Raw genomic sequence first — 10,882 nt, 5'->3', positions numbered from 1 at the left:
CCTGAAAAGGGCAGCACCTTGTGCCATTTGCCTCCTAAATCCAGCTGATCATGAACAGTTCTTAGCAGGAACTTCAATCCATCCAGTTGTGGAAAGCCTTCCAGTAAGATCTCCACACCAAGCTAGGAAAGCAGAGAATGTAGTTTTCTCCCTTCCTATTGGCAAAGAAGTCTGGAATTTAGTCTGTAACTAAGAATAAAACATCTCCCGAAGTCTCCCTGGGATACCCTTTGTAAATAATGCTGGAGCAGCATCCCATGCATATTTCAGTAACTACATGATCCTTATTGAATCACAGAATTTAACCTGCAATGTAACAACACTTGCATGATCTTCCCTTTTAAAAGGAACTACAAAAATTAAGCCACCTACTTATGAAAGTGTTTTAGTCCAATATCCAAAACATTTTAATGCCGATAGAAAAGAGCTTTAAATTGCTCCAGCATAGACCATTTGTTATGAAACTAAACTTAACAGGCCCAACAAGACAGACTGATCTGATGCTGTCTGTCCCCTGGACATTTAGGTTGAGCAGTTCTATTTTATGGTTAATATTTACTCCATAATGTTTAGTGATTAAGAAATAAACTTCAGGAATTTTTTAATCTGCTTCCCCTCCAAGCATATAAAGACTTTAACAATCATGCTGAAATTTAGAGATAAACAAGACCAATAGCACAACATTCCAGTATAAGTCCAGAAAAAACCTTGAATTTTGAATAATCAAATAGAAAGTGTTTTTCAATTATAAGAAGTAGACACCATTAAGAAGCAAAGAATTTAATCCAGAAGAGAGAAGGAACTATGGAACTCTTTCTATGCCAGTGGCATGCAGAACCTCATTGTTGGAGTATTTTTGGCTGGTGCCACACAGACAAATGCTCATTCCATTTCCTCTACCTATCAGTAAAATTATGAAGTTCTCTATCAGAAGCAGGCCTGGGAATGAACATCATTTACATACTGAGAAAAAGTCAGTAGGACAACCGAAGATGCCTGAAAATTGCTTTATTTGTTTGTAAGGTTTGTGCGTTACAGCAAGCTTAAGTTTAGCTACCATGGACCAAAGTCTGGAAGAACATTTCATGTTAACCATTGAGATATATGGTGAATAGAGCCCACATCTGCAAACATGCTTTTTCTATTGCTGGAACCTAACATTCCTGAGTTACAGATCCTTGAGATCCTTCTGGACGTTCCACAGTGTCTCTGCGCTCTTCCTCAGCTGGGTCACCTCATCATCCTTCAGCTTTTGGTTGATGACACTCGTCAGGCCAGAGGCACTTAGGACAGAAGGAAGGCTCAAGAAGACATCATTCTCAATGCCATACATGCCCTGTCACAAACAAAAGAGATCAGACACAGGCCTGTCACCACAGATCTGTGGTTGGTTTATGTTGCAGGGAACCTCCTCAGAGCAGAGCTCAAAAAACATCATTTTACAGCCTGCAGAAAAAATTCAGCCATGATGTATTCAAGAAAATAAATAGTACAGAGCTGTTTTGGACCAAATGCCTGGCAATACCAAACAGCTGATAGCAGAAACCCCACCTTCAAACCTCTCTCTCACTTTCAGTTCTATACAGCAAAGAGCTGAAAATACTCAGACATAGGATTAGGACAGGCCAATAGAGGGAGCAGCTCCCACTGCTCAGAGCCCTCGATGCAGCAGAGGTTGTGGAGCTGGTACAGACCACAGGCAGCCAGTTACACCAGCTATAAAAGGACAGTGGTTCCTGGAATCACAGCTGGGCCTCCAATAAGTCTTCCACTTTTATACTGAAACTTCCTTTCAAGGAATCTGCATATGCTACACACGGCAAAGCTTCACACAAGGGTAGTTCTGCACAGAGAACTTTATTTTCAGCTCCATACTTGTGAGAGGAGTAGGCTAAGAGGCCAGCCTAGAAGAAACAGCAATAGTAAGCTGCCATTTGAAATTCAAAGTAGTATTCTACAAAGCTTCTTTCATTCAGCACCTTGCTAACTGAGGCTATTTAGCTTGTCCAAAATAATAAAATGAGCCAGAGTGTCCAATTAGCCCCCAGTTCTTACCTTTACCAGAGTAGCCACTGAATGAACCCGGTACAGGTTCTTCAGGATGGTCTCACAGAGGTCAGCCACACTAAAGCCAATAGCCCAATTTGTGTATCCCTTTAGTTTGATCACCTCATAGGCACTAAGGAAACATTGAAATACAACTTCATTAAGATGTCTTCAAGAAGTCACTGCAAATTACAAGCCTTAATTAATTAACAGCCATTTAAAATTTTTCAAACTCCTAAAATACACTAAGTTTTGGAATTAAAATGTCCAAGTTATGTGTTTCAACGTTACAGGATAAAGCATAAAATTCACATTATCCCCTATGCATAATAAAGAATCCTGTTGTTCTCACAGGATTAGCTTAAAACAAAATTAGCTCACATCTAGGAAGAGATCCTAGTGTTAAGTAGAAAACAACACCTATACCTGACAAGTTCTCTGTTTCAGTCAGGGGCACAATGGCATAGGCAAACATTTTGAGTCATAGCACCACTACATCCTGAGGTTTTCAGCCAACATCTGCACACACTTTATTCCAGTGAGTGTATACTCATTTCACAAGAGTCTTAGCAACATTTAGTCAGCTGTACACAAACTCTCCTGCATCCATGAACAGAATTTTCCCCAATTCCAACACACTCTGGTCACAGAAACACACTGCCTTTTCCTAGGCTTGTCCCCTTTGAACAAAGTTACCCATTGAAGAAGCTCCACGTGGGAAAACACGGGAAACCCACAGCTCTAGGTGCTCCAGCACTTGAGTGGGTTTGCTATGCAATAACTTGTCTCCCTGCAGGATAACAAATCTTACCAGCTGAAATCCTGCATTTCTGTTTTTAAAAAAGCAGTCCCACTCACTCAAGCAACTCTCTACCTAAGAGGGCAGGAAAGTTGCACCAGAACAGAGGCAGAGTGCAGACAAACTGTTGTCAGCATGGCATCCATCCATTATCCCTCAGGTCATCATACCTTGCAACCACTTGCTTGTGGATCTCTTTCCAGTTCTCAGGATCTTTGTCAGTTCCCATGTCAGGGTTCAGCTCCTGGAGGCAAACCCCTGCCACGTTCACTCCACTCCAAACAGCCACTGCAACAAAGACAGGACATCAGTGCCAACAGCACTTGGCAACTCCCCCTCCACCTTTCCTAACTAAAATAATTGGAAACAATGTAGGAGCAGCCACAATCACAGCAATGGTTGAGACAGGTTTTGAGTTTTCATTTAGCTACAGTTAAATCTGTCAAACATGAGACTGTTTTAGTACTGGCACTTTAATAACTCACTTGTAAAATGTGACACCAGAACTTCCGGACCCTGGAAGTTTCTGAAGTTAGAAATATCACATTCCAGTAAAAAGGCGTATTTTATCTACCCAGCTTTTTAAAACTGATTTTACTCACAACTGCAGCATTTGCAGTTCCACTAATCAGTATTAGGATTAGCCTTCAAGAAGTCTACTCTTATTTACACAAGTAAGAGGGTAGCAATAGGCAAACTCAGAATATCAAGACAGGAATTTGCACCATTCCCCGCATCCTGGAAGCTCAGAGGCAGGATCAATCTGTTTCTGGGAAGGAAGCAGGAATCCGGAGTTACTTCAAAGCAAAAGCAGCTGTGACAAAGATACAGAATAAGCTCTGCAAGTGCTCAGCCAAACTCTGCTTTCGTTGCTGTAGGGCTGGCTACAATAACTGCTGCTGTTGATCTGACACTGTACTTTGATCAAATGCAATGGGACAATTAAGAGGTGGCTCCCTTAGAAATACACAGCATGAAAATATAAAGCAATAACAATCTACATAAACATTCTGCTGCAGCATTTCAGACTTGGAATACATTAACTGAATGAGGACAGAAACTTCTCTGATTTCATATTTTAAAACTATCTTTAAACAGCAAGGAGAAAAGTCACAAAATAAGGTAAGGGATAATTTCACTAGTCTGAATCTGGACTGCTAGAATAACAAGTTCTGCTATTGACCTAGCAAGTGCTTTCAGAGGAGAACTGTGCTACAGGCTATTGGAATGGTACTCCAAAAACTGAGGATAAAGAGAAGGAGCAAGCTGTAACCTTCACAACACAACCTCACAAAACTGGCCTTTTCAGTTCAGAATTTAATTGCACAGCCACAATCACATTCATTACATATGTTTAAGTAGATTTCCTGTACTTCTCTCAACTTAATCTTCATAAAAATACAGTGATGTAGCAGATATTTGAGTTCAACTGCAACTGTTCCTTCAGAATACCGTAACAAACTTCAGGCCTCAACCTCTGATACGGTATTGCTGATCTCCAGGGAGGTCAGAACTGCTCCTTACCACTGGAATCACCGTGCTCTCCCAAGATCCAGCCATGGCAGCTGCTTGGATGGATCCCAAGTCTCTCAGACATCAGGTAACGGAATCTGGCCGTGTCCAGATTGCAGCCACTTCCAATCACACGGTGTTTTGGCAGCCCACTCAGCTTCCATGTGACATAGGTTAATATATCCACTGAAAGGAAAAGCATGCATGGTAAATCAAATTCCACTCACACCAAGAATGCTCCAACAATTACATTACTGAACGTAGCAGGGCAGTCAGGAGGACTTAAAACACAGTTGTGCTCACTGGTCAAGGAATTTTGGATCTGACTGTTTGGGTGATTAAAATGTATGCAGTGCTTGGAATTTTGAACAGTCGCTTGATGGGTCCTAAGAAAAATCAAGGAAGGTCTTTAGAGATTAGATTCCTATCAGCTAAAGTTGGACACACTTTTTTGGTCACAGTTAAAGCTCTAGGGCATTCAGAACTGGGACTGATCTCATGTGGCTAAAACATTCCAGCAGTTTCCTGAATAATGCTCCCTTCCAGTTCACCATCACAACAACAGGTTAAACAATTTACAATCAAAAGTCTGAGATTAACATACTCTTTGTAGCTGCCAATTCCTTCAGTTTAATTTCTTGATTTATGCACTAAGCACTTTCTGCATCTACCACCTCTGTAGCATAAAAAGCCAGATGCGCAATGTGCTTTAACTGCATGTGTTTCTAAAAATACAGTTTTAGGAAAAAACCCAAAGCTAGGTAGGGCAGACAGAAGGATGTGAGCAGTCAGAAAAACCTCTAATCCATAGCTCAAAGCAACAACAATAACCAGGCTGCAAGAATTGACTCTGAGGAGCCAGGCAGTTCTCAGGAGGGAACACATTTGTGTACACAGATCAGAAATGCATCATTTGCTCTGCTCAGGCACCAAAGCACAGTTCATACCTCACAAGTGGCATGCTCCCTACAGCTTTAGCTGGGGCAGGGAAGGGCATCAAGGTTACACCCCCAAGTCCCTTCTCATGGGCTCACAACGACCTTCACTATATAAGACTAGTGGATAAAACTCCACACACTGAGAAAATAAAGGATTATAAATACTTCTGAAAAAACAACATGCAATTCTCCTCCTGCAGCTGCTATGCTGGAGAGAAGTCGACAGGTTGAATTCAACCTTGCTAGAACAAGAACAGCCTGATCTCTGTCTCACTTTGGTTTTCAGGTAAGTGCTTAAAACTGCTACTAGTTCCTGTACTCGCTCAGAACACTGGCTAATTGTACACCAACTAATTACTCAACCCCCAGCAAAGCATGCACTGGTTCTACTCTGCCAGGTTATCTTTAAAGGCAGTGCCACTTTACCACCACAGTTCTTCATTGCTGCCTTCAGATGTTGAATTAAGTGAAGACAAGATGTACCTACAGGTACATCCTACAAAGCACATCAGAATATTTACAGTCAGTTTTAGACATCCAAATAGCCAAGCTACCTCAGTGCAATGAGCTACTTGCAAGTAAAATATGTATATAATTAACTCTTTTTCTGTTTTAACTGAACTATGGAGAACAGTCAGCCCTTGTTTCACCATAGGCTTCAGCATGCAAATTCTTTTTCCTGAAAATACAGCCACCACTATAGGGCAAGTTCTTCATGCTGAGAAACAGCCCTATCCTATCCAGACACAAAAGTTATCCATTGGAGATAAATTTAAACTTCCTACTGCTTAAGCCAAAGTATACAAAGAACTTAAGTATTTATCACAAAGTATTCTTTTAAAATATGGACACCATGACAAGTCCTGAACAAAGAGAGCATCAGAAAGTACAGAGTATTTGTCTGTACTCTCAGATGTCCACAACAAGTTATTAAGTTTCAACAATTTGTATTTGAAGAGATTTTCTGACAATTAACTACTGTTTTACCTTGTCAAACCAAATTAATAAGTATTTAGGAAAAGACTGCCTTACCTGGGTTGGAAACTACCAAGATGATGCAGTTGGGGCTGTACTTGACAATCTGAGGAATGATGAATTTGAAGACATTGACATTCCTCTGCACCAGGTTGAGCCGACTCTCCCCCTCCTGCTGACGGACTCCTGCAGTCACCACCACGATCCTGGAGTTGGCAGTGACAGCATAGTCTAACCAGAGCACAAGGGAGAAGATGCAACAGAGTGTGTTTAAAATAATTCCACTAATTCCAGTAGCACTGTGTTAATACAGGAGTTACAGGGAGCTTCTGCACTGCACATGGCATTCAAACCCAAAAACATGAGACATCAGTTTGAAAACCAGCACCATCTCCTAACACCAATCTGATATATCAATATGTGGGTTTATATGAGAGTACATTTAACCATCCTGACTCTTATTTCCACTACAAAAATAAAACTATTTCTTCTATATACAGTTTCACTAAAATCAATTTTACTAAACAAGCCCCAAATTGTAAAGAGATGTAAGAGAGAGCCCAGCTCAAGAGCCACTCCCATTATGGTGTTCATCATCTGAACTCACCCCAACTCACACACTTCACCTTTTTCAATGACAAATCCTAAGAGTTCTTTAGGACTGCACATCTAATTCTCCACTATTAAGCAAAGTCACAGAATATCAGTGTTAAATCAAAGAAACTGAGGTGCACCTTTGTCTGCCACAATCTTGTGAGTGTGAAGGAACACGCTCCCGTGCTGCAAGTCCATCATTTCTCCTTTTAGTTTGTCTTCCATAACATCAACCAGAGCAAGCTCATCACAAAGACCCTGAAAACAACAAAATTTGGAGTCAATGAAGAGTTCACATGTATTTTAAAGCTAACCCACAGCTGAGCTAAATTACATTTTAAAGTAACACATTTCACCCATCTGAAAACATCTCCAAATAAACCAGCACTATCTTGGGTGCTCTGATGCATCTCACAAAGTCAGAGGTTACTACAGCACAGGTTCCTGAAACTTACTCAGACTTTCCAAAAAAAGGTATAATTTTTGGGGACTTTGAGTGCACAGCCAACCCTGTGCTAGGAAAGCACTTCTTAAGTTATTACCTTTGGAAAAAAGTTGCATCTTTCAGATTTGTGGCAAACCCTCCAAATCTATCCAACAAATAGGCATGTTTTAAATATTTAAATATCTGAAAGACCACACCATATAATTATCGAGTAAGTATTCTCTTTCAACATGCCATCAGTCAATTCATTTCACAACAATATACAATGGGAAGAGACTTCCTCAACAGTCAAATTGAGAGAAAAAGGATTCTTTAGCTATTTTTCTCTACAGGAGCTACTGTGTGAGATATATGTTGCAGAACAGATTTACGTCCCAATTCTAAATTAGTATGGTAATATTGATGATTTGTAAGTCAGCAGAACTAAATAACCAATATGGAAGTTTCAGAGTCATGCAAATTTATAGATTTAATACCACACAAACAAACTGAAACCAGTATTAAGAGCCAAGCATCTTGCACAAGTCAAACCTACATCATATTGGTCAGCAATGGCTGAACATGAGCCAGCCCAGCTGGCCAAAAAGGCTAAAGGCATTCTGGCTGTGTCAGGAATAGTGTGGCCAGCAGAACCAGAGCAGTGACTGTCCCCCTGGGCTTGGCACGGGTGAGGCCACACCTGAAATCCTGCAATCCCTCACTACAAAGTCACTGAGGGGCTGGAGCGTGTCCAGGAAAGGGAATGGCGCTGAGGAAGCACAGGAGGGGCTAAAGGAACTGGGAAAGGGGCTCAGCCTGGAGAAAAAGGAGACTCTGGGGGAACCTTCTGGCTCTGCACAACTCCCTGACAGGAGGGAACAGCTGGGGGGGGGGGGGGGGGGCGGGGGGGGTCAGGCTCTGCTCCCAGGGAACAGGGACATGATACACACTGTGCCAGGGGAGGTTTCGATTGGATAGGAAGGAAAAATTCATCACCGAAGGGTGGTCAGGCATGGAAACAGGCTGCCCAGGGAAGCTGTTGGGTCACAATCCCTTGATGTGTTTATAAAACTTTAAGATGTGGCACCTAGGGACATGCTAGACTTGGCAGTGCTGGGTTAATGGTTGGTCGCAATGATCATAAGAGATCTTTTCCAGGTCACATGATTTGTTACATTGTTACAATTCAGTTACAAGAACCAGAGGGCTTTATTATAAAAATGTTTCATAATGCAGCTTACAGTTGTAAGAAAGTAATAGCAGAAGCCTGACTGAAATAAACTCCATGCCACCATCCATGCTTGAAGACTTTAAAACCAGTTCTTACTCTGGGTTTGGTGCACACTGTTCATTAACAGTAAAACTTTGTGCTTAGATATCTGGCAACACAGTTTGATCCTGCTCAGAGAAGTGCATTAAATGAATGCTGAACTGTGGTTCAGTTTCTGGTAACATCAACTGCGTCCCTCACAGGTTAGAGCACTTCAAAAAACAACAGATTTCAGACCATGAGAAGCAACCATGTGCTTAAAAATATAAATATAAAAACCCACAATGACCTACCACTGTTTTCCCACTCAATTTATTCTTTATTTACTTGTTTTAAAAACTATTTGCCACTTTTGCGTCAGTTTCACTGTGGCCTGCTCCTACTGTCAGTTTTTCCTTACTCACAGGGCTCGTGAATATCAGCAAGTGAAAGGCCTTACTTTTTTAAAATTTATTTTTTACAATTAAACGTGCATTAAAACATGCATCCTCAAGGTAATACATGGGAGGGTCATCTACAAACAAAATGCAGCTTGTTTATTCATACAAGCAAGATTTTTCATCTGACTGTGAGCTACCGGATTTAAGATCTGCCTGCCCCTGCAAGGGGCAGGGCATATCTGTAGATGCCTTCTTTTAAAAACAAAAAGTCTGCAGTTTCCATCCTTTCAAATTTAACCAATTCATAATATTCTCTAAAAACAAAGTGCAAAGTACAAGACATCCTCGTTGATTAATAAGCCTTTGCTTTCTTTGCTCAAAGACTTCACCATAAGATTTGACAAAAATAACCCACAAACCAGTTACAAGAAAAGTCATAATAACCTCCAAGTCCAGCCCTCTGTTTTTAGTTATTTAAAAACTAGTTAACACCTCTCTGGAAAAAAAATAAAGTCATATAAACAAGGAAAAAAGGCTTAAGAGAAATCAAAAAGCTGCTGAAGAGGACAGCAGTATTTTCAGCTACTAGGGCACATATTCTTTAAAATAATAAAAAGCAAACACTCTTGATTCCTATCCCATATTTCACCTAGATTTTTGCTCTGTTCCCATTCTTTGCCCAGCAGAGCTCCCTCACCAAGCAAACTTCAGCCTTGCAGTGGAACAATAAATAAACTAAGAAAAGAATGAGAAGTTTGGCAGGGGCTGCAGAGTCATTCCTACCTGCATTTTCCCAACAGCCTGAAAAATCATTCTGCCTAAAGAGACATTTACTGCTAAGCACAGAAAGGTGAGAGAACAAGGAGAGGCTAAATGTGGAGGTCAGGCCTGTAGGTCACTGCTTGCTTACCCGAGCCGCTAATGATTCATTCCTGCGCCAACCTCCCAAACGTCCCACCCTTCGCTAAGACAGGCAGTGCAGAGCACGACAGCACGGGGGCTTGGAGAGCACGCTGTCCTTGAGCCGTACCTTTCCAAGGATGCTGATAGCAGAGGCCATCCCAACCATGCCAACCCCCACAACCGTGATCTTGTTGTTGGGAACCTTGGGTCCTTCCGCGACCGGGCTGATCAGCTTGTCCTTGACCGTGGCCATGGTGTTCTGCGAGGAGAGACGGAAAGATGTGCATCAGAGCAGGCCAGAGAGCTGAAAGGCATGTTCTGAATGGAGAAGTCACCTGCAACAGCCAGGTCTACCTAAGGCAGCCCCGGGCACGCTGCCCTTGCTCGCAGGGCTCCTTCCCACCACACGCTACCCACGGGGCTCTAGGTCCCTTCTCCCTGTGCCCAGCCAGGGGCTGAACGGGGAGCGTTCGGCTGCACACCCCGCTAATGGCGCTCCCAGAGCCGCCCGCCGGAGGGGGAAATTCCATCAGCGCTGCCGAGCCCTGGGCATTCACCTCTCGGCACACCGGGGCTCCGAGATGGGACTCCACAATCCAGCCGGGCCGCAGAGAGCGGGCTGGGATTCCCCCAGCTCCTTTCCACGGGCCCCCGAGGCTACCCACGGCCGCGCCAAGCCACAGGGCAGCCAGGGCCCGCGGCGGCACCGGGGCACCCTCAGCACAGCCCGGCTCTGGCCACGCCGAACCCCAACCTGAACCCTCGGCAGCCACAGCCCGGCTCCGGCCACGCCGAACCCCAACCTGAACCCTCGGCAGCCACAGCCCGGCTCCGGCCACCCCAGGCATCACCCGATAGACACACAGGGATGTCCGGCCTGCGGCAACGGCCGAACCTCGGTGGGATCAAGCAGCCCGGGGGAGAAGTGAAGGGCCGGCTGCGCGGTCATCCAGCATCTCCCGTTCCGGAGCGGGGTGTACGCACCAGGCAGCGGGAACAGCGCAGAAGCGGCGAGGGGAGCGCGGGGTGCGGGGCTCAGGC

The 10,882-nt window shown here is 43.4% G+C and overlaps 1 protein-coding gene across 3 annotated transcripts; it reads right to left on the bottom strand.

Moving 5' to 3' along the window:
* Nucleotides 1-993: 993 nt before the first annotated feature.
* LDHB (lactate dehydrogenase B) lies at nt 994-10,094 on the bottom strand. Of its 3 annotated transcripts, XM_062490937.1 has the most exons (7): nt 9,969-10,094; nt 7,005-7,122; nt 6,328-6,501; nt 4,370-4,543; nt 3,016-3,133; nt 2,056-2,179; nt 994-1,336 (listed from the first exon to the last, which is right to left on the bottom strand). In XM_062490937.1, the coding sequence occupies exons 1-7, from the start codon at nt 10,092-10,094 to the stop codon at nt 1,169-1,171; spliced, it is 1,002 nt and encodes a 333-aa protein (XP_062346921.1). In that variant the 3' UTR covers nt 994-1,168. The 3 variants fall into 3 exon arrangements, with proteins under 3 accessions (XP_062346921.1, XP_062346922.1, XP_062346923.1); XM_062490938.1 differs by lacking the exon at nt 6,328-6,501; XM_062490939.1 differs by lacking the exon at nt 2,056-2,179 and having other exon boundaries at nt 1,280-1,336.
* Nucleotides 10,095-10,882: the final 788 nt, after the last annotated feature.

The sequence above is a fragment of the Cinclus cinclus genome, chromosome 4 (genome assembly GCF_963662255.1).
Source record: "Cinclus cinclus chromosome 4, bCinCin1.1, whole genome shotgun sequence".
Lineage (NCBI taxonomy): Eukaryota > Metazoa > Chordata > Aves > Passeriformes > Cinclidae > Cinclus > Cinclus cinclus.
The sequence above is the reverse complement of the archived record's forward strand: the minus strand, read 5'-3'. Positions and strand labels throughout refer to the sequence as shown.

Bases quoted from the DNA above. Each gene is read 5' to 3' on its own strand.
- LDHB (XM_062490937.1), bottom strand. From the start codon at position 10,094: ATGGCCACGGTCAAGGACAAGCTGATCAGCCCGGTCGCGGAAGGACCC. The intron at 6,502-7,004 runs GTGCACCTCAGT...TGCTCTGGTTAG, and splicing joins CAAGATTGTGGCAGACAAAG to ACTATGCTGTCACTGCCAAC. The intron at 2,180-3,015 runs GTATGATGACCT...ATGTTTCCTTAG, and splicing joins CACAAGCAAGTGGTTGCAAG to TGCCTATGAGGTGATCAAAC.